This window comes from Lutra lutra, chromosome 4, assembly GCF_902655055.1.
Source record: "Lutra lutra chromosome 4, mLutLut1.2, whole genome shotgun sequence".
In the NCBI taxonomy this organism is placed as follows: domain Eukaryota; kingdom Metazoa; phylum Chordata; class Mammalia; order Carnivora; family Mustelidae; genus Lutra; species Lutra lutra.
In genome coordinates this window covers 178,512,852-178,535,571 of record NC_062281.1, presented here as the reverse complement: position 1 = coordinate 178,535,571, position 22,720 = coordinate 178,512,852, and the positions used below count along the sequence as shown (strand labels likewise).

Below are 22,720 nucleotides of genomic sequence, written 5' to 3'. Positions count from 1 at the left end.
CCCTCTGAGACTCACCCCTGCTTGTGCTCGCTCTCTCCCTCTCTCAAATAAATACATAAAATCTGAAGAAGAAGAAGAAAAAGAAAAAGAAGAAGAGGAGGAGGAAGAGTCACATGCTCTATCAGCTGAACCAGCCAGATGTCCCGCCTCAGGTGAATTCTTGTCACGACCTGCACCACTGACTTCCACACATTGTCACCCCACATGTGGGGGCCCTCATCCTCTCAGGAGATACATCCCACTTAGACACCATGATTGGTTTAAAAAAATAGTAACTTGAGAAAGGATTAGAAATGAGAGAAAATTTTAAAATTCAAAGTTAGAGACTGAGTTAGTCTTGGTCCCAGAATAAAAATGGGCAAAGGTGTGATGGGTTTGAAGCACTTTTGTAAAGTGAGCTCCACAGGACACTAGTTCTGGATGACATCACGTGAATGAATAAGCTGGGAAATGTTGGGTTAAATACTCAATCCACCAGGAAATATCAAGCGGCGGTATTTCAAACACCATTAACTAGATGGACCGATCACTGTCTAAGGTTAAATAGCCTTCTTTATGGCAGGACTGCTCAGAGCTCTTACCTTGCTGCTGTGTTCTCAATGTTGAAAACTTGGGACAGACTCTGCAGTGTTTCTCAAATGTGTAAGTCTGCAGCATCTCAGACCCAGTAAGTCCCTCTTGGATCCGCTCAGCCTCACCTCTCTACTGGCTCCTTGGCTCCTTGTTCCCGGAGACCCTGGATGCTATTTCGGCCTTGGTCTCTGCCTCAACCCATCCCCTAGCTCTGGTGGCTGGCTTGGCCGGGCTCCCGCAGAGCTACTCTTGGGCCGCCTGAGGTGAGAGCAGCAGCCGCGCCAGCACCCATGTCAAGCCAGCACCCATGTCCAACCTAACTGGGCCCAGAGGCTCCGCTCATCCCAACACTGCAGTCAGGTGCGTCTTCTAGCCTCCCCACCCCACCCCTGCAGCTGCCCCAGGCGGGGGTGGGGGGTGACCCGGAAGTGCATCCCGGAAGTGCAAGGGAATTAACACTCTGGGAGGCAGACTTCTATACTGAGACAGAGACAGAATTCCCTCCCTCCTTCCCTCTGATGAACTGGTTTGAGCAGTGTTGTGTTCCTTAGGACCTGCTAGAAACATCTCAGGGACTGAGCAAGCAGCAGGAGGTCTCTTGGTGATGCCGTGGCAGGCTCAGTGATGCCCCAAGTCCCATGTCATATTTGCTTCCCTCCTTTCCTGTCCCGCTGCCACTTCCTGCTCCTCTGGCTGCCCTGGGATCGCACTGAGGCTACAGCATTGAGGCTTTGCTTCTGTCCCAGTGTTAGGGAGAACCAGAGAACAAGGCACTAAACCTGTTTCTAGGGGACCCCCTCTCAGGGTCAGTTTTCCATGCCCCTCCCAGTGGGAAATGCTATTTTAAAGAATTTCTTCTTTGGTGGGGTGGAAACCAAGCCACGGCACACTTCTCATCAGGCCGTCTGTCCATCCGCTCTAAGATCATCTCTCCAGAACAACAGGCTGAATGAAACCCCAGCTCTTTGGTAATAACAGAAAGAGAGCGCTGTGCATTTATTGAACAACATGTAACACAAACTCAGGTGCCATCCCCTACGTCAGTGATGGGCTTTGACACCTGTTCGGTACAGTATCCCTTTCTAGGCCTGTGAGTGATCCCCAGCCCTCCCTCCCAGGAAAGGAAAAGGGCAGCTTTGTCAGTCTGACTTCCCTCCCCTCTTTCTAACAATAGCTGGTCACACAATGACCAGACATTATCATACAAAAGTTCCTTTACAAAAAGCACCAATTGGCATACATATACAAGTATATACAAAAAAATCACATTTAAAAAATGTACAAAATATTCCATTTTGCACCAACGTAGAAAAGTGTCCTGTGTGGTTGTTTCAAGCACGTTACCAATTCTGGTTCAGTGGCTGCTGGACACAGCAGTGGGGGTCCTACTGTTAGTCCCTGCTCTCTGAGTGGAGAGAAGATACACCTTCACATTGTCCCTCCAGGGGCCCGACCTCTCCCTCCCTGGGCCTGTCACCAAGGCGGCTGCGCCCCTCCCCACCCTCCCCAGCATCTCTGCATCCAGAAGGTCTCTCCCTCCTCCAGTTCCTTACTGGTGTCCTGCAAGAAAAAGACAAAGAAACACAAGGTGAGACAGGGCACGGGGGGATCCAGGGTTTACCAAACTCCAGTGACAAAATTATCAGACTCCAATTCCTTCCAGGCCTCTGCCTTCTTAAGGAAAAATAGAATTTAGTCGTCAAAACACGATGGATTGCAGATCCAACACAAAACTCCGAAAGAGCATCCTGTATTTTTCAACTGTATTGGAATTTAGTTCCAATAGTAACTTGGCTTGAAAAATCCTATTAGCAAACATGTGCTAATCAGCAAACACGTCCTTTCTATGCGCCACTGTGTTAAATGATCACATCTACTCTTCATCAGAACCTTTTCAGGTCAGTAGTATCACTCCCGAGTGCACAGATAGGTAGCCTGAGACTCTGAAAAGTTGTGAGCAGCCCAAGATTATACCATTCGTTTTTTGGGAAAGCTGCCATTCAGAACCCAGGCACTTAACCAGCTCTGCGGCTCAGAGAGTTTTCTAAATGACTTGCGGGAGGGCACGTGGGTGATCAGATGCTCCCAGCAGCCGGCAGAGGACCAGACTGAGTGGCAGTGGTGGGCGGAGCAAACTGGCAGAGGGGGCGGTCCCTACCCAGCGCCCGCTCTCTGGGATTGGTGGGTCGGGTGGGGGCAAGCATTGTTAGCTCTTCCCAAATTTTTACAAGAAGGTAGAGGTCCAGATTCTTAGTTGAAAGTTCCTTAAAACAAAACAAAACAAAACAAAAAACAGGGGCGCCTGGTTAAGCCTCCAACTCTTGATTTTGGCTCACGTCACAGTCTCAGGGTCGTGAGACTGGGCATGGAGCCTGCTTGGGATCCTCTCTCTCCCTTTCCTCTCTCCTCTCTCCTCTCTCTCTCTCTCTTAAAAAACAAAAAACCTCTCCCCCATCTCCTACTTTTTTAAATGTTGGCAACTAATTTTTAAAAATTTAAACATTGTGCTGGCCAGACAAAAGTTAGCGGGCCTAGCCTGGCTCATAACTCCCTTGTCTTTTACGTTTTTTATGTTACACTGTATTGCTTTCCACTCAGGAAGATCATTTAGAGAGCTTTCTATTGTGAATAATTTTTTGGGTTTTTTTTTGTTTTGTTTTGTTTTTTGTTTTTTGGTTTTTTTTTTCTCTCAAGATAAAGAGAACAGGACTTTACCCTCAGAAGGGATAAAACACATATCAGGGCCATCACCACATACTGGCCTCATCCCCGGGGTCCAGCATAGGACTTTGCATACAGTCAGGATTTCGTGGTGTTGAATGACTGAACGAACAAACAAACGATGAATTTCTTACCTTCTTCCTTTCTCTCTGTGGACTCTTCCCCTTCCTGATCTTCTTCTTCTTCTTCAATGAACTCTTCCTCTTCCTCATCTGTGTGTGACAAAGAACCACTGTATTAGGATGGGGCCAACTCCTCAGAAGAGCTGCTCGAAGGGGCACCAGGCTGGAGACAGCACTTATCCAAACCCCTGCTGACCCCCAGTTGAGACCCCATGGCCATGTGGTGACATGAGTGGTCCCGGAGGTGACAAGCTTGCCGAACCTAAGCTACACGGAGACCCACTTCCTCCTCCCCCTGGCATCCTCCTTCCTTCTCACACACCTCCAAAGGAGGGAGGTTCAGCACACCTCTGTTCTAGTAGCAACAGCAGCTCCTATCGCTTAACCTGCCAGTGTCCAGAGGGGACTTTGGGGGGAGCACGCTTTGTGCTTCTGCAGGCCTCCCATTTAGACAGAGACACACCACCTGAGGAGACCCAACTCCCTGGGTCTCAGGGATCAGAGTCCTTGTCTTGCAGGAATTTGCCCAGTCTTTGAAATCTGCTTGCCTAGCACTCCTTGTCCAGTTTTCCTCATTCCACAGCCTACAAAGGGGTGGCTGGGGGTGGGGGATGCTCCTGGGCCGTCTCCTTGATAGTTCTCTGAAGCTGAGCCCCAGACAGACAGGCAGCGACCTATGTCCTCACCTTCCCATCCCAGGACATTGCCATCAAGCTCCACTAACAGGGAACGTGTCTGTTCTCCACCCCCACCCTCTCCCAAGCCACTTCCTTAATGCTTTGGGGCCCTGCGGGAATCACCAGAGAGCAGGGCATTTGTCAAGAGTGTGTAGGGAGAGGTTTGAAAGAGTTCATGCCTCCAAAACATCAGTCCAATTTCCAGCTACATAGCCGGGACCTGTGCATAACCCAGTGGGTTTTGTTGTTGTTGTTGAATTATTATCACAATTAAGTGCTCTTAGCGGCATCTGCGAGCACTTACTATGTGCCAAATGTTGTGCCAAGCATCGTGTGTGTGCACGGGCACACACGCGCACGCCAAACGCTTTACACGCATCGTCTCATAGACTCCTCCCTAGGGTGTTGGGAGCCAAATCCCTTGGTGGAGTCTGCTTGGGCTACTTACTCGCTGTGTGGCCTCCAGCAAATTACTGACCCTCTCTTAGCTTTATTTCCTTAACTACAAAATGGAGACAACAATAGAAACTATCTCATTAAGTTAAATGACAGAATTTAACGAGTGGGGTATTTTGGATTCTGAGTATAGCTTCAACATCAGATTCTGAAAGCCTGTGTGGGACGGGCCAGCTCTGTCTTTCCCAGTGGGTCATTGGAGCATCGCCTCTCAAATCAGTACAACACTTGGCAAAATTGGATCCGCTCTCTCTTTCTAAATAGCTACCTTGCAACTGTGTGACCTTGGGCAAATCATTAAATCTTTGCTCTTCATCTGGTTTCCTCATTTCCCCTTATTACTTTCTCCTAATTATTGTTATGGTTATGCTGTTATAATTATTATAGGTACTCTGTGGTAGAGTAATTACAAACAGAAACGAGGACATAATAATAGGTAAATCAAGGTGCCCAAGTATCAGAGATGGTAGGATTAAGAAGCGGAAGCTAGGGGCGCCTGGGTGGCTCAGTGGGTTAAACCGCTGCCTTCGGCTCAGGTCATGATCCCAGGTCCTGGGTTCGAGCCCCACATCGGGCCTTCTGCTCAGCAGGGAGCCTGCTTCCTCCTCTCTCTCTCTGCCTGCTTCTCTGCCTACTTGTGATTTCTCTCTGTCAAATCAATAAATAAAATCTTTAAAAAAAAAAAAAAAAAAAGAAGCGGAAGCTAAGCCCAGCCTTATAACTACTTTTTATCTAGTACGGGGCAAACTCCCTGCATCGCTATCTTATCTGTTGCAAGAGCACCCTGGTGTGGTCACGACGAGTAGGCCCACGTTTTAACTTAATTTTTAAAGTTAGAAAATGCAGTTCAGGGGCGACTGGCAGATGCAGGCAGAGGAGCGCATGACTCTTGATCTCAGGGTCATGACTTTGAGCCCCATGGTGGGTGGAGAGATTACTTAAAATAAATAAGAATTTAAAAAGAAAAAGAAAATGCAGCTCGGAGAAGGAGAGGGGCTCACCAAAGGTCACACAGATAACAAGTAGCAGAACGAATATTTGAACTTAATCTGCCTGACTCCAGTTGCCGTGTGCCTCCCAGCAGCAGGTCCATCTGTAATTGACTGAGCGATAACTATGTGCCAGGTGCTGTGCTAGGCTCTGGGCTCTTGAAGAACTTGGCTGTCGGAGTTTGGCTGTTTACTAGTGTACCTGCGTCCAGGTGGGGCTCAATGGAAGGGAAGCAGATTACCAGGGGTGAAATAGACATGTTATTAGGGAAATATTATTAATATTATAATATTATGTTATAATGCATAACATAATATTATATTATTTTACAATATATATTATATTTATATTATAATTAATATTAATGTTATCGGGGAAATAGACATGTGGCACTGCCGCCTCCTTTACCTGTCCCAAAGTCGATGGCCCTAAGGGCGTCTGCTATGTGATCCAAGTCCAAAGTAAAGTAGTCCATGTTTTCAAAGCCCTGTTCTGTCTTCCCCAGCTGGCAACCCTTGGAAGCTTCCACAATGCTGTGGGGGTGGGAGAGAGAGAAAGGAGGGGCAGGGTGAGAGAAGGGGGTGTCTTAGCTCCAGTTCACATCAGTGCATGTATCTACACCCACACCCAGGCTTTGCACCTAGAGGCTCCCCCTGGAGGGTGGGGTATTTCTCTTCTCTCACAAAAGGCAGGGGATGCAAAGGCCAGGAAAGCTAGACTGCTGAGACCTTCCCAGCCGACCTCATGCACAGGGGGAGGCCCACTGGGCAGAGATCAGAGGCCCTGGTGGGAGCTGGGGCCTTGGATCATAGTCCTGGAGAGATACTGACCTTTTGATGAGTTGCTTAGCACTCTGTTGGGGGAAAGAGAGAAAGAGCGAAGGGTTAGGAATACAGAAGAAGTGGCCCCAAGAAATCAGCAAAAACAGTGAATGGGCCACAGGTGGGCCTTTGGTGCCATTCCGTAGCCTCAGTGGGACCTGCTCCCTGCCCTGACTTGAACAGCACTTGGGTTTTTTCCTTCTGTTCATGGTCTGCATGGGTTTTGGTCATCACTCTAGGACCTTTCCTTGGTCATGGCAGGAAGCTTGGATTTTCAGAGTATCATTCTAAACACTCTTAAACCCCCAAGTCTCCAAGATGAGAGTCATACCCTAATCACCTTTTTATGCCCAATGTCTAGCCCAAACCCTGGTCCACAGTATGTGTTTGGAAATTTTTATTGAGCTGTGAAATCTTATCGTTGATCCTTTTCTGTGCTCTCCCAACAAGCTTTTCTAGGGCAGGGCTGTGTCTCGTTCATCTCTGTTGTCTCTGCTTCTGTGGTTGACCCATAGAATGTTCTCGATGAACAGTCTACATGGACACTGTATTTCACAGTTTACAAATACGAGGATGTTTCACAAACATCCTCGTATTTGATCCTCACAAAATGGGTTAAGAGGAAAGAAGGTAGGAATCATTGTGCGCCCATTTTACAGATGAGGACACTGAGGCTTAGTGCCTTAAATGGCTTTCCCAGGAGCACATGGGTGACCAGTGACAGCGCATGACTTGCACTTTAGTCAGACCCGTTGGTTGAAGTGACCGCCCACAACCTTCTGTTCCGCTCACCAAGAGGAATATGGCCCCACCAGGCTCGTCCAGGGACTGGATGGCCGTCTCCACCAGCTTAGTGGACTTGTCCAGCTGTTCCCGGTACTGCTGGATGAGAGCCTCGATGAAGCTGAGCTTCTCCTCCTGCTCCCGTGTGATCCGCTGTAGCAGCTCGCTCTTCTTCTCGTCCAAGATGGCGTACAGTATGTCAAACTTCTGGCTCAGCTCTTCCTTCACCTGGTGACTGTTCTCCTGGGGACAGAATTCTCGGAGTCGTACCTTGTGGGGTCCTCCTCCCTATTCCCGGCACTTCCTTCCTGGGATGGGTGTGCTAGGAATCAGAGGTCTGAAGCTGGGAGAGATCTATGTCCCCATTTTGCAGAAGACAAAATGAAGGCTTAGCAAAAAGAAAGCACTTGCTGAGGTCTCATAGCTACTTAGCATACCAATAATGTTTGGAGGCTGGTGTCAAGGAGAAAGCTAGCCCCTTCGTCAAAAATAGAGACTCCAGGGTCGGATGGAATGATCTACTCGGGGCCCTCTATGTGCGCCCAAGTCATTCTCTTCCTCCCCACAACCCCATTTTAGGATCATGACTGGATTCAGGAAGCTCTGCCTCAGTTCGTCCTAGCAGCAGGGCCTCTTCTAGTGGCCTCCTCATTGAGGCTCCCTTCTCTCCAACACAGATGCTACCTCTTAGTTTGCTTACCTATAAAATAGGAATAGTAATAGTATCTCATCAGACTGGGGGCCTCTATTACCCTCTCTCAGACTGGGAGCATCTCATGAGTAGTAGCAATGCACCCCTCTTTCCCTTGAAGCCTCCCTTCACACAACTCTTCGTCCACCAGGAGTAGGATGATCCTTCTCCCCATCTCCTCTCCAGCTCCCCCACCTCAAGTGGAGATGGAAAATCACAGCTGCTTTTGCAGAGATAGAAAATTTTCTTTCTGCTTCTATAGTCTTGCTACTCACAGTGTGGGCCATGGACCCACAAGCTGGGCAACACCCCAGGAGTTTGTTAGAAATGCAGAACCTCATGCCTCTCTCCAGACCTACTGAATCAGAACTTGAATTTTAATAGGATCCCAGGGTGATCTGAACCACTTTTAAGTTTGAGAAGCTTTAGTCTGCGACACATTGAAGACAACACTCTGGAAACTATTAGTGCTGAAGAAATACTGAGAATTATTGCTGGGATGCTCCCTGAGGTCAGGGATCAGGTCTGTCTTGGTCACCACCCCATCCCCAGTGCCTTTGGCAGGGCCCAGCCCACAGCTGTGCTCCAGAAGCCTTTGGTGAATGAGTGGATGAATGGAACAGTTGGTCTCCACCCCACCAACCCCGCTTGAACACCCCAGCCTCTAGGCCCCAACCAGCAGCCACTACCCCCAGGTGAACCTTGACCTCAGAAACCAGGTTGCCCCGAGAGGCTTCAGACCCCCAGACAGAACTCCTTTCCCCCTCACCTTGGTCACTCGACAGGAGTCTTCCAGCTGAGTGATGATGGTCTGCACACGGTCGTTCCCCGCCACCAGCATGGAGATACAGTTACTCAGCTCAGTCTAGTGGCAGGAGAGGTGGGGTGGGGGATCAGGAGAGGAGAGACAGAAATAGTCTCAGAGCCTGTCTTCTCAGGGGTGGCACCCGCCCTCCCCTCTGCCAGAAAAAGCCTCTTTCTGAGCTGCTGCTCGGGGCCAGAGCAGAGAACATCAGAAAGATACTGCGTCCCTGATGTTATAGATGAGGCCCAGAAAAGGGGACATGACCAAAATACAACAGCAATGTACTGTCAGAGGAGGGGTCTGTTTCTAGGAAAGAAGGGACGCAGAAAAGAAATAGAGTTGGAAAGTTCTAGAAGAGAGAGATCAAGAGAAGAGTGGGAGGCAAGGAAGAAGTGTCCAGAAAGAGGGGCCACAGCTTAGTGCATGGGAAGGATGATGGGACTCCCGCAGGCCTGGGGGCCCCGGTGGGGGGTGGGGGTGGGTTCTGGGTCACTTTCTGCCACAGGAGAGGTAATCAGCACAGCACAGAGGTATCTGGGACCCGAAGCACCCTGGGATTTAGAAGTCGTGGCCTGAGAGGACCCTGGTGGCCTGACCCAGGGGTCTGGTCGCTCCCCTGTGGCCACACCCAGGTGCTCTCAAGTGGCTCTAAGTATAACCCATGAGCTCAGCCACCTCCTCCTGTGGCCTGGGAAGTCCCTCCACAGGGACTATTCCTGAAAGGCCGGCTCAGCAGATCGACAGGGATCAAATCCACATCCTGAATCCTCCAGCCATGCCCCTAGGGCCCAGGCTAGGGGTGGAGGTCACCCTGGACAGTACCTTCTGTCCCTGGAAGACACTCTGCAGCGGGGCCACCTCGCAGGCCTTGTGAGCCCCAAACACCTTGCACATGGAGCACGTGGGCATCTCACACGTGAGGCAGTAGATGTTGATTTTCTCGTCCTCGTGCTCCTTGCACATGGGGTGGCTGCCCTTCTGCAGGGGCCGACTGCAGTGGAGAAGAAGCACAAGTCAGATGGGGGAGGCCCTGTCTCCTCCCCAGCTCCAGCGCCCCCTCACCCCCGATCTAGGGCCTGAGCTCTCAGTGACTGGCTGTCTCCAGTCCTCTTCATTTTCTGGAGACCCAGAAACAGGAAAGCCAGTGACACCAAGGCTGTCCTCATATCCTGGGACTCTGATGCTGGTGGTGGGCCTTAGGCCCCACCAGTGCTGAATATGGGAAAGGCTGTAGAATCCCAGGGTTGGAACTGGACAGAAAGGTGAACTGACTTGCCCAAGGTCACCCATCCGGTCAGGGCAGGGGAGACAAGAGTGTACTTGCTCTAATTATAGCCCCTGTAGCTCTTGGTGACTGCAGGCTGGACTCTGAGCGTGGCCTCACTCATGGCCTCACTGAATTCTATATTTAATCCACCAGACTGTAACAGCCATCAGAGCAAGGAGACTTGCCTCTCCTCATCTCTGCAGCGTGAAGCACATGGCGTGGAGGCGGGCGTGACTCGGGGCAGGTGGCGAGAACACATCTGTAAGCACGTCGGGAGGGTGGCCCCAGGTTCAGCAAAGGAAGCCATGTGTGGGTCCCAAGTCACACAGCCAGAACACGGGCAGCCCAGGGATGGCTAACAGCTCAGCCTAAGCCTCAACTTAAAGTCCAGAAAGGTTTTTCCTTCCCAAACACACATTCTTCAAATGCTTTTCTCCCTCGGTGGTGTTCTCTCCTTTGGGACTCTGGCATATTATTTGTGTTTCTCTTGGGGCATCAGTTTCTTCCCATCTGAGGCTCAGTTTTGGGGTCTCAGTCCTACCTCCCCAGCTAGACTATACGCCATTTAGAGCCAACCCCGTGCCTACACTGCCGCTGCTTTCCCACCCCCTAACACAGCTAGTATCTCACAAATGTCAGCTGATGACTATCCCCCACCCATGGCAATGCCTCACCTCTGAACAGCCGTGCACAACTGGTCACACCCCAGGCATTATTATCTCCCCCATTCTTAAATAAGTTCCTTTCCAGACTTACCTTCCTTTCATCCTTTAGCCCAGGGCCCCCCATCCTGGCAGGGGTCTCCCTTTGCCACCTGGCTCTACCCCCACCCTCTGACCCTCTCTGAGCCTCCATTTCTTCATTGGAGAACGAGGGTAAGAATGCTGCATGGATTACCATCAGAATTAAACCAGGGTCACACACTGAAAATGCTTAGTATGGTGGGTACACACAGGAGGTCCTCCACAAATATTTGATACGTTTAACATTTCCCATCAAAACCCTATTTGAGAGTCACAAAAACAAACCCCACTGTCCTCTTCTGCAGACAGGGAAAATGACTCACCCAAGTTCCCACAGTGCCTTAGTAGCAGTCAGACTCGCCAATGGTTCGCCCAGTCAGGGCTTTTTCTCACTAAGATTGGACTGTCCCCTGTGCTTGGGAAGGACACTGCCTGCAGGCAGCCACTGAGTGACGGTTTGGGACCAAAAGGCCTGAGGGCAGCAGCCTGGAAGATTTGTCGGAGCTGTTTCCGGCCACTTCTCTTCCCAGCTGGGAAAGCTTGGCAATTGACATCATCTCTTTAAGCCTCAGCTCCCTCATCCGTGAAATGGGGCTGATGAAAGTCATGCCTGATCCACAGGATTGTGGTGGGGCAGCAAGAGGAAGCTTCCCCAGGGCCCACAGTGATAGCGGTCACCTTCGCCATAGAGAGACCGGCTGTGTTCTCTCTGGGCATTTTTCTTTGCTTGTCGCGGCCACTAAGCTGGCCCTAGTGCATCCCTCTCCCTGTCACATCTCGCCCTTCCCCTGGTTCCTGTCTCAGTCTCTGCTAGGAGGGCAGCCTAATGTCTGGGCTCTTCCTATTCCCTGAGTGACACTGAGAGCCAGGGCCAGGGGATAGAGATGAGCCTCCGCTCTACTCGAGGAAGAGGGAGATGGCTCTCTAGACTGGAGAGTCTAGCTCTTCCAGCCAGGGTTCTGGACCCCAGGCAGATGGGAAGGAGCCTGGGAGAGCCGGGCACAGACCGGCTGGGGAGGAAGGTTGGGCTCCTGGCGGCCAGGTGGACTGACCTGGAGCACTCCTGCTTGTAGATATCAATGATGTTCTCCACCAGCAGATTCCTCTGCAGGCCGTACACTCCGTGACGATCCATGATCACCTCGTGGCGGCAGGAGGGGCAGCGGAAACGGCCTCCAGACATGGACACGGAGCCAACCCGGTTGGTCCAGAAGGGATTTGCAGCCTGCAGGTGACAAGGACAGAGGTGAAGCCTGGGACAATCTCTGATTGTCCTTCTTCCTGCTCCCCCCAACCATTCTTGTCAAACCATTTGACCTGGAGCTCCCCGCCCTGAGATGAGAGCCAGCCACTCACAGTGGGGAGCACCTAAGAAACAGCTAAGCGAGTCTGGGATCAGCAGACCTAGGTTCAAGTCACGGTCATCTTCTGAGTGACTTTGGACAAGCAACCTTCTCGCTCCAAGGTTGGAGAACCCATTCATGCAAGGGGCATGATTATTAGACCCAGCTGGGAAGGCTGCTAATTCAAAGATCAAACTGTGAGAGAACATTTTGTAAAGTGCTTCTGGGAACCTTGAGTCCTGCCTCTTCCCATTCCCTTGTGAAGCACATGGATTCCCTCTAGCCCCATATTATATGGAACCGGCCTCGAGAAGGAAGACGCCTCTACTGCCCAGTGTCTCCTGGCCACCTTCCTCCTCCTAAAGCTCTGGGCCCCCTGCCACCAGGGAGCTGGCTCCAGCCCCTGGGGTCTGGTTTCTCTCTCCTCTCCTCCTGCCTCTCCCACTTATCGCTTGAGGCATTTGACTCCTGATTGGAGAGTCAACTGCAGGCTCAGGGCAGCGGTGGGGGAGCTGGGGGCAGGGTGGGGACGGGAAACACGCGTCATGGAGAAGGAATGGGGCAGCCAGAGCTGCCCCCGAGCCTCCTTCAGCCCCTAGGTCTCCTCCGGGACTTTCTCTGTCCGGGAGAAAGCCAGCCCTTGTTTAGAAGCCCTTGACTAAGAGAGAATGGCTTTCCACGACAGGAATGCTGAGCCGCCACCTGGGGCCCGGGACTCGGCCCCACCCGGCACTGACCTGGAAGATGTCATTGGCACACTTCCGGCAGAGGTTGTGTTGACAAGGCAAGATGACCACCGGCTTGGTAAACATCTCAAGGCAGATAGGACAGATCAGCTGCTTCTCCAGGTTCTCCATGGGGTTCCCATCCTGGATCAGGCTTGATTTATAATCCATATTGTCGGGAGCTGTGGGGGTTCACCTGGCTGCCTCCTTCACCTGCTTCACTCTACGCAGACCTGGGGTCTTGCCTTTGTCACAAAATACCCACACAGAGCCTCTTTGCCTTCTTCTCCTGGCGCCCGAATTCTGTCTTGGTCTGAGGCCCCTCTGATATTTATAGCCGGGTCCCGGTCACATGAGCTCCAAGAGGGGACCAGCTGAGCATTCCAATGCCAAGTGGCTGGCTGGGGCTTGAGTTTCCTCCAGGCCTGAAAGACCGGCCCTCTCAAATCACATGGAGGGATGAGCAATCGCTGTTCTCCCGGGAGGAGGGTCGTAAACAAGAACAGCCTGTTCGTGGGCGGGCGTGGGGGGAGGAAAGGCTACCAGAGTTTCCTCCAGAGACTAGTCTCCCAGACCAGGCAGGTAAGCTAGCAAGGGGACCCAAAGAGTGGGGCTACTGAGATTTGCAGCAGTAATTGCCAGAGGTCCCTCACTGCCCTCAACCTCCTCCTCTAAAGTACTGAGTAGCTCCCGAGAAGAGGGGTCAGGGCAGCCCTTCTCTCTGAGCCCATCCCTGAGCACAGAATATTGCTGGACATCTTGAGACCCCACCCCAGCGAGCCCATCCCTCCTGCACCCATTGGCCACTAATTTCACTCTAATGTTGAAAGGGCTTCCTTGAGACATAGTCCAGTGCCCTTGTGGGGACCCTGAGGTCCAGAGAAGGAAAGGAACTTATTCACAGTCATTTAGTAAGTCAGTGGCAAAGCCAGGAATCTTTTTCATTCATCAGACATTTCTCTGAGTACTAACTATACATCAGGCACCAGAGTGACAGCTAAATGAGTAATCCTTCTCCCTGCCCCAAGAATCTCACAGCCCAGGGAGGGAGGCAAACAGAAATTGCTATCATGGGTGCCGTGAAGCCCTACCTGGACACTTAGAGGTTATCCAGATGTTCCCCTTTGCTCTCTGCACAAATTTAAATTTTTCTCTACGTTATTCTGGATACCTTCTGTGTTGGCAGGTAGAAATTATTAGAGTAAATTAAAGATTTTATTTATTTATGTATTTATTTGACAGACAGAGATCACAAGTAGGCAGAAAGGCAGGCAAAGAGAGAGAGGGAGAAGCAGGCTCCCCGCTGAGCAGAGAGCCCGATGCGGGGCTCGATCCCAGGACCCTGAGATCATGACCTGAGCCAAAGGCAGAGGCTTAATCCACTGAGCCACCCAGGCGCCCCCCAATGGCTATTTTTAAGGTAGAATCTCACACAAAGGGATATAGGGTCAGCCAGTGTCAGGTGCTGGGGCAAGAGTGGGGGCAGTGACAGTGGGCCTAAAGGATGAGCCTAAGATACCATAGAACATACAGGAATGTCCAGGGTCTCACGAAAGAAGGGTGGTAGGAGAGGAGGTTGGATCCCCTCCACCTGAAGAAAAGTTGATGGTTAGAGCCCTGAGAGAAGACATAGAGGAGCCAACTGTGGGGTGAGGGGAAGAAGTGGGAGGGAGAACCAGTCACAGAAAGAGGAGGAGGCCCAGAGGACAAGAGGCTAGGGAATTTTTTTTTACAATTTTATTTTTTAGTAATCTCTATACCCAATGAGGGGCTTGAACTCACAACCCCGAGATCAAGAGTCCCATGCTCCACCAACTAAGCCAGCCTGGCACCCCATGAAACTGCAGAACTTTAAGGAAGTGGTGGTCCCCACCAAAATGTTAATGGCTAGTTTTTGCTGAGCACTTACTGAGTGCCAGGCACGATGCTAAGCGCTTCGTAAGTGTTATTTCATTTTATTACCCCAACAGCCAACAGCGTAAGACCTGTTCCATCCCCATTCCACAGATGAGGAAACTGCAGTACAGAGCATAACATAGCTGCCATGAAGTAACACAGCTTTCAAGAAATGGCTCTAGGACACGAACGCAGGCATGCTTGACTCAAGAGCACAAGCTCCCTTTGTTATTTATTTATTTATTTATTTACTTACTTACTTATTTTTAGAGAGAGTGCACATGTTTGAGCAGAGGAAGGGGCAGAGGAAGAAGGAGAGAGAGAGAAAAAACCAGATTCTTCGCTGAGCGCGGAGCCCAATGGGATGTGGGGCTTGATCCCACGACCCTGAGATCATGATCTGAGCCAAAATCAAAAGTCAAAAGCTCTACCAACTGAACCATGCAAGTGTCCCCCAACCCCACCCCCCAACCCCACCCCAAACTCCTTCTATCTTTCTTCTCTATCTACTGAACTGTAGGTCAACACTGCCAGGCCAGCTACGGGTTGGAAAATGGGGAGGGTTGGAAAAAGGCCATCCCTTCTTCCTTGCTCACATCTCAGTTTTGTTCAGATATCAGACAGCACTGTTCTCCAGGAAGGCGGACCTCTCCAAGGCTACGGGAGACTAAGGCTTAAACCTATCATGCTAATCCCATTCTCCTTTGCCTTGGTGATATAGCTATGGCCTAGGAGACCCAAAAGGCTGGAGGAAGTGGGGGAAGGATAAAGTGAAGGGCAAAAGGAAAGCTTCATTCTTGCCTTTGAATGGGGCTGTGAGAGGGTGGGGCAGCTAGCTTACAGCCAAGATGGGAGACAAGTCTGAGGGACACATCCACTCCCTGAAAACAACAAGAAGGTTCTGTAGAAAGCACAGGGAACATTGATGCCATCACTGTGCTGCCAATTTACCCATCCCTGGAACTGCCCCCCACCTGACTATTTAAGATCTGAGATAACAAATGTGATCGTAGTGGAATTACTCTGTTACTTGCAGCAGAGAACATTGTGTGTACATTCAAGGCTCTACCTCCCATATGCCAACAATTCTCACATCTCTTGTTCCAGTTCAGACCTCTCTTTTCCTTAAGTTGAAGATTTGTTGGAGATCTCTACTGGGATGTCCCAACAGCCCCTCGACTCCTCATACCCCCCAAACAGACCACACCATCTTTCCCCACACCTAGCTCTTCCTTGCATTTTCCTTGTCTCGTGTCTCAGTGAACACCACCACCATTCACCCATTTGCACAGACCAAAAAGCTGAGAGCTGGCTTAGGGTTCCCCATCCCCTCATTGCACACCTGGTCAATCTCTGCATCAAGCATGGGCCCATCTTTGCTTCCCACCTGTCATCTACCATCATCTGTTTGTGAGTCTGATTCTCCCTCTGGACCTTGAAAACTTTGAGGGTAAAGGCTGCCTCTGTTGATTCTGTACCCCCAGTACCTGGCACACAGTAGGCACTCGACAAATACTTCTTAAATGAGTGGGGAGTGAATGAGTGAGTTCAGTAAAGGAGCAACAGGGTCACTGTCAGACTAGGGAAAGATTAAGGTACTTGAGCAAGTTTTTTCGGCGGACACGTTGGAGAGAAAGTACTGGAAGATTGGGAGGGGAGGGATGGAGTAAATGATCCAGCCTCAGAAAGGAGGACACTCTGTGTCTTAAGTTGGGAGGACAGAAAAGAGAAGATGGAGGTGAGAATCAAATGCTGGGAAGGGGAGAGAAAAGTGGTCCTATGATGATCTCAGACAAGAATGAGTTGAGGCCAACTTCTGAGGCTTAGCAGGGGGGATCAGAGCATGAGTGGGCAGACCAGCCAGTGCGGGCCCGCAGGAGGAAGTCCCCTAGAGAGGGCTGAAAGGGCTGTTCGAGGGCAGAGGAGCCTTGCTGGTGTTTCATAACCATAGTTTTCTATTTGCGAGCGGCCATTCACATGGTTCCGTTGACTTTGTCCAGGACATTTGGCAGTCCAGGTGCAAAAGTCACGCAAATGGACAGTGGGATCCACTCCAGCCTGGGCCTGGGCCAGGCCAGCGCTGCTGAAAGTCAAGAGGTGAGGAAGGGGAATTCCCACGTGGGCCATGCTGGGCATCAAAACATGTCTTGTCACTTAATCCTCCCAACAGCTCTGCAAGGGTGTTATTATGATCTCCGTTTTATTTCCCAGGAGGAAACAAGGCTAAGAGAGTTAATTGGTCAAAGTCACAGAGCCACAAGTGGCAGCACAGAGCTGGATTTCACATCTAAGACGGATTGACTTCTTACCCGGTGCTCCTCATGCTGAAGCATTTACTGAGTGTTTCTTGCATGCTGGGCATTGTGTTAAGTCCTTCCCGTCCATCCTCTCTTTTTCAGTCCTCAAAATAACTCAGTGAGGCACGGATCATGATTTTCCCTGTTTTGCAGCTGAGCAAGGAGGCTCAGAGAGGTTAAGTCACTTGGCAAAGTACCCCAGCCAGTAAGTGGCAGAGCCAGGATCAAAACCAAGATGTTACAAACTAGTATCATTACCAGTTGCTGGAACATACTGGAAAGCTATGGGCTGACAGATGAAGAGACAAACAAGGAGTATCAGTGTTGGTCTGATTCAGAGCTTTCGACTACTATGTTTTACTGTCTCCCTCTTTGCACGTCTCCTTGCTTATTTATTTATTTTTAAGCTTTAATTTATTTATTTGAAAGAGAGAAAGTGAGTGAGAGAGAGAGAAAAAGCATGAGCAGGGGAAGGAGCAGACGGAGAGGGAGAAGCAGACTCCCCTCTGAGTAAGGAGCCGGACATGGGGCTTAATTCAAGGACCCTGGGATCATGACCTGAGCCGAAGACAGATGCCCAATCGACTGAGCCACCCAGGTGCCCCAATTTTTACTGTTTATTAATGAAAATTTCAAACCCACAGAAGTAGAGAGAAGAGTATAATCAACTCATGTAACCAAATCCAGCTTCATCTGCTACCAACAGTTCCCCAATCTTACTTCATCTACACCCACACACACTTCTTTGGTCTGAAACATTTTTTTAAAGATTCTTTTATTTATTTGACAGAGAGATAGAGTGTCACCAAGCACAAGTGGGGTGAGGGGCAGAGAGAAAAGGAGAAGCAGACACCCCGCTGAGCAACTTCCTGTTATTCCAGAGTCCTGGAATCATGACCTGAGCTGAAGGCAGACTTAACCGACTGAGCCCTGAGTCTAATATATTTTAAAGCAAATCTTAGACATCAAGTAATTTCATCCATAAATACTTGAGTAAGCATTTCTAACCTATAAGGATTTTTTTTGTACATAATCGCAATGCCATTATCATATCTAACAAAAATAACAAGAATTTCTTGATATTATCTAGTTTCCAAGCCATTTTCAGAGGACACAGATTGCCTCAAATGTCTTCTTACAGTTCGTTTGTACAAATGAGATCCAAATAAGGTCTTAACATGGCATTTTGGTGATTTTGTCTCATTGATCACTTTTAATCTATAGTAATTGCCTTCCCTCCCATTCTTCTGTGCCATTGACTTGTCAGGAAATGATTCAGGGTATTATGATTCTCATTTGGACTTATTAGGAACTGAAGTCCAGAGAAGTCAAGTGACTTGCAGAATATCACCTAGCTAAGAGATAGACTTCATTTGGGACTGCCCCAAAGTCTGTTACCCATGGGAGGAGGTACCCATGGAAACCCAAGGGGTTCCCAGCTGGGTAGGGGTTAGGCAAGGCAGTGGGGGGGGATGGTCTGGACCTAACAAGGAAAAAGAGAGTTGGAAGGTAATAATAATTAAAACACTATTATTTTTGATTGATGGCTTGCAAGTGGCTGGACATCTACTAAGAGCTCATGGCACTATTTCATTCAGGCCTCACATCAGTAGGTCATACTTATGCCCATTTTGCAGATAAGGAAACTGAGGCACGGACTGACATATGGAGTTGCACCAAGTCCCACGACTAGTGTAGGCCGAAAGTGAGCCGAAAGTGGCCAACTTAACTCCAAATTCTATGCTGTTTTTGATTGTTACCAGAGAGGGGACTTTTGGAAACCTGAGATTTTGAGGTTGGTTGGAGAAAACCTTGCCAGAGACCAGCAATGTGATGCCCAACAGCCACACCCACCTTCAGTTTCTTGTTTGCCAAAGGCAGCGACCATGAAGAAATGCTCTTCGAGGGTCCCTCCATGTCCTCAGTGGCTGGATTCTTGGAGGAGCTCTTCCAGGGATGGATGACTGGCTGACGCAGGCCTGGGGGTGGTGATGCTGGAGAGGAAAGTACCCGCCATCTCCGCTTTCATTTCCGCATAGCTTGGGGCTTGCTTAAATATTTCCTTGGTACATTGTGGATCGGATGCCCTCCATGTGTGTGTTGTTCTCGCCCCTGACCCCATGACCTCCCCAGGAGGATGGGGGCGGCCCCGCCTCTTCCTGTGGATTTCCCCTCAGGCCTCCGTGGTGCCTGAGCACCCTCAGATAGGGTGTGGGGAGGACAAAATCTATTTTTCTTACAGCTTGAGATCTCTGTCACATGCTTCAGGGTCATCTTCAACAAAGAATCATCCCAAATCACAAGATCTAACCGGTAGGTACTTAATCCAGAGGCTAAAGACAGACCAGCTGGCAGAGGCAGGTCAGTGGGGTCTGGGGTATGATGCAGTGCCCCAGGTGCAATGCCCACTGGGCCTGGCCCACATGCCATGGAAGGGGACCAGAGTGTTCTGGGCTCTCAACACTCAGGGCCCCAAACATCTCTTCCACTGGCCTCGGGTCCAGACCTCCGTTGTGGGCAGTTATGAGAGCTCTGAGCCATGGATGGCCTTTAGAGAGAAGGACTGCCCAAGGGGATATGAGACACCTAGAGGATCTGGAGGGGATTCTGCACTGATGATCCCAAAATAAAGTATGGAAAGCACTTCATGCGCTGTGAGAAGCAATCGTCCCTCATTATAAGGTCTTTGAGAGCAGAGCAACTACAAAGAGGCCACCCAGGCACCGGCAGATCTGAGTTCTATCACCTTGAGTGAATTGCATAACCCCTGTGTCTCAGTTGCTCAACTGTAAAACGAGAGTTGGGTCAAGTAATGATATCTCCAGTCTTTTAAGCCCAAGAGTCTAGAATTCTGGGTGACTGTCTGCCCCCAACATTCTATGGGCTGAAAATCGATGGCACAGAGGTAGGAGTCCATTTGCCCAGCATGTGGCACATACTTGGCGCATGACAGACACTTGAAAAACACTGTTGCTAATATTTTCACAGTCAGGGGAATAATATGGGCTGGAATTTACCGAATGGTTTCTATGAATAACCCCATGGTCTGTGTATTATTTATTGCTGCAGAACAGAATTTCCCCAAACGTAGCAGCTTACAACGATAATAAACATTGATTATCTCAAGTAGTTTCTGTGGGTTGGGAATTCAAGAGCAGCTAAGCTGGGTGCTCCTGGCTCGGTGCGTCTAAGGACCTGGTAGTAAGGACGCTGGCTGGGGCTGCAGTGCAGTTTATCTCAAGACCTGCGTGGAGCTGGAGGATCCACTTCCAAGATGGCTGACTTACGTGGTTGGCAAGTTGGGGAGAAGCCTCCATTCCTTAGCATGAGAACCTCTCCACAGGGTTGTTTGAGCATCCTCAGAGCATGGTGGCTGACTTCCCCAGACAGAGCGATCCAGAAGAGCAAACGGCCTTTTATGACCTAGCCCCAGACACAACACACTATCATTTCCATCATATTCTACTGGTCAGGCAGACCAACCACAATGGAGTGTAGGAGGAGACCACACAGGACACGAATACCAAGAGGCAAGAATTATTGGGAACCATCTTGGAGGCTATCGTGGTCTGCTCTTTGTGTTTTATAGCTATTAATTTATTTATTAATTCATGAAGTTGATACTATTATCATTCCCATGTTATAGAAAAGGAAACGGAGTCACGGAGAGATTTAGGTAATTTGCCTAAGGGTTGTACTTCTAGGAAATGGCTTGGGGCATTGTTGTGGATTTAATGTCCCTTTCTCTCCAAAATTCGTATATTGAAGTGCGGATGCCCATTGTGATGGTATTTGGAGATGGGGCCTTTGGGCGGTATGGATGAGTGCCCTTAGGGACACAAGGGAGGCTGCTCCCTATCTCTCTCCTCACACTCATGTCCTGAGGAAAGGCCATGTGAGCATGAGGCAAGCTGGCAGCCTTCTACAAGCCAAGAGAAGAGGCCTCAGAATGGAGACCACCTTGCCCACACCTCCTTCTAGGACCCCCAGAACTGTGAGAAATAAATCACTGTGTGTAAGCCCCTCAGCCCATGGTATTTTGTTATGGCAACCTGAGCAGACCAAAACAGGATTCGAACTCAGAGGCATGGGCTTCTCAGCCCTTGCTCTCAAACTTTCCCTCCCTCTACTGCCCAGTTAACACTGGCCATGACTTGCTCTGTTCCCTGCCTGGCCCCGGTGCTGTGCAGAGAGACTCTCCTCTGACAGTGGGGTCCAGATGGCGCTGGGAAGACTGGCAAGGGGACTGGAGGAAGCCTTGTGGCAAACTCAAGGTCTAGGGCTCAGTGCTGGCCCAGATGTTCTGGCACTTGTATCCTCAGAGAGACAGTCCTGGGGGTCAGCTGCCCACCCAACCTGGCCCGCTGCTCCCCCTGACACCAGCGTGCACCTGGGGTTTGCCACACACACCCTCGGGGCAATCCAGATCATAAACAGTAAGCGGGAGGAAAACAAACTATATTTAAACCAGCAGTTGCTCCATAAACAAAGCTAAAAGACAAGTGACGGTCGGGAACAGTAGAAACACTTGGGAACACCAAGTGTCAATGCTCATAATACATTAAGGTTTTAGAAACAAGCAAAGAGTACAAAAAGGCAATTCACAAAACAGTAAGTGCCAATGCCTCCTCCCCCAAAACAAAAACAAGCAAGAGGCTTATCCTCACTAATTTTTAAAATCTCACTAAAACCACAATAAAATCTGATTTTTCCTCTATCAGATTGGCAAAAAACTCTTAAAGATTAATAATATACAAGTTTGGTGGACATGAAGGGCAATGGATACTGGCACTACCCTTGACCTTGGGGGCGGGTGTACAGTTTTACAAAATCAAAATGTGGAGTATGTACACATGTGACAGAGCAGTTATATTCTGAGGCATCTGTCTTATCCAAAAACTAGAAAGATAACAACCAAAAGATATATTTAGCTGTAGCTAGACAGAGAGATAGGAAATCAGCTATATAGATCCATTTAAATACAAAGATGTTTTTTGCAATCTGGCTTAGAGTAGCAAAACTTTGGAAACAACCCAATGTCCTCAATGAAACAAATAAATAAATTGTTGTCTGGTCATATAATGAAGACTGCACAGAGGCAAGAGTGAACAATTATTGCCATGGGCAACGACGTAGATGAATCTCAAAGACTGCTGAGCAAAAGAGCACATACATAATGGTTCTGTCTGTATAAAGTTCCAAAAGCCCAAACTAATCTAAGCTGGTACAAATCAAGATTGTGCGGCCCTTGGTCTGGGGTGGAGAGGGTGGGGAGTGGGGAGGGGGTGTGTAAGCCAGAAGCCAGGCTCTGGATGTTTTGGTCAAGGTCTGGTTCTTGATCTGCATGTGGGTTATTCAAGCACACCCTCCTTTGTGAGGGTGCTTTGAACTGTACCCTTGTGGACTGTGCCCTTTTTGGAATGCATATTATACTTAAAGGAAAAGTTTATTTAAAAATAAAACAAAGCAGGGGCACCTGGATGGCTCAGTCGGTTAAGTGTCTAGCTCTTGATTTTGGCTCCTGTCATGATCTCAGGGTTGTGAAATCGAGCCCGGTGTTGGGCTCTGGGCTGGGCATAGGGCCTGCCTAAGATTCTCTCCCCTCCCCACCACCAAAAAAAGATTCTCTTTCTCTCTTTCCCTCTGCCCCTCCCCCCTCTCTCCCTCTCTAAAAAAAAAAACAAAACAAAAAAACAAAGCATATTTCATGTATGCATATGTAAGTGTTCCTCTAATTTAAAAAATGACATTGAGCTTTCTGTAGTGAATACCAATATGAAAAGACGTTAGCAATGTATTGTTAGCAACAA

General features: G+C 49.5%; 1 protein-coding gene across 2 annotated transcripts; it reads right to left on the bottom strand.

Moving 5' to 3' along the window:
• Positions 1 to 1,537: 1,537 nt before the first annotated feature.
• On the bottom strand, positions 1,538 to 13,035 carry TRIM63 (tripartite motif containing 63). Of its 2 annotated transcripts, XM_047727721.1 has the most exons (9): positions 12,730 to 13,035; positions 11,702 to 11,874; positions 9,462 to 9,630; positions 8,604 to 8,699; positions 7,153 to 7,386; positions 6,370 to 6,392; positions 5,948 to 6,072; positions 3,429 to 3,506; positions 1,538 to 2,133 (listed from the first exon to the last, which is right to left on the bottom strand). In XM_047727721.1, exons 1-9 carry the CDS (start codon positions 12,886 to 12,888, stop codon positions 2,123 to 2,125), a joined length of 1,068 nt encoding a protein of 355 aa, XP_047583677.1. In that variant the 5' UTR covers positions 12,889 to 13,035; the 3' UTR covers positions 1,538 to 2,122. The 2 variants fall into 2 exon arrangements, with proteins under 2 accessions (XP_047583677.1, XP_047583676.1); XM_047727720.1 differs by lacking the exon at positions 1,538 to 2,133 and having other exon boundaries at positions 2,987 to 3,506.
• Positions 13,036 to 22,720: the final 9,685 nt, after the last annotated feature.

Excerpts from the sequence above, each read along its gene's own strand:
- TRIM63 (XM_047727720.1), bottom strand. The coding sequence starts at position 12,888 with ATGGATTATAAATCAAGCCTGATCCAGGATGGGAACCCCATGGAGAAC. Across the intron at positions 9,631-11,701 it reads TACAAGCAGGAGTGCTCCAG|TCGGCCCCTGCAGAAGGGCA; the intron begins GTCAGTCCACCT and ends TCTCCACTGCAG. Across the intron at positions 3,507-5,947 it reads GGCCATCGACTTTGGGACAG|ATGAGGAAGAGGAAGAGTTC; the intron begins GTAAAGGAGGCG and ends TGTCACACACAG.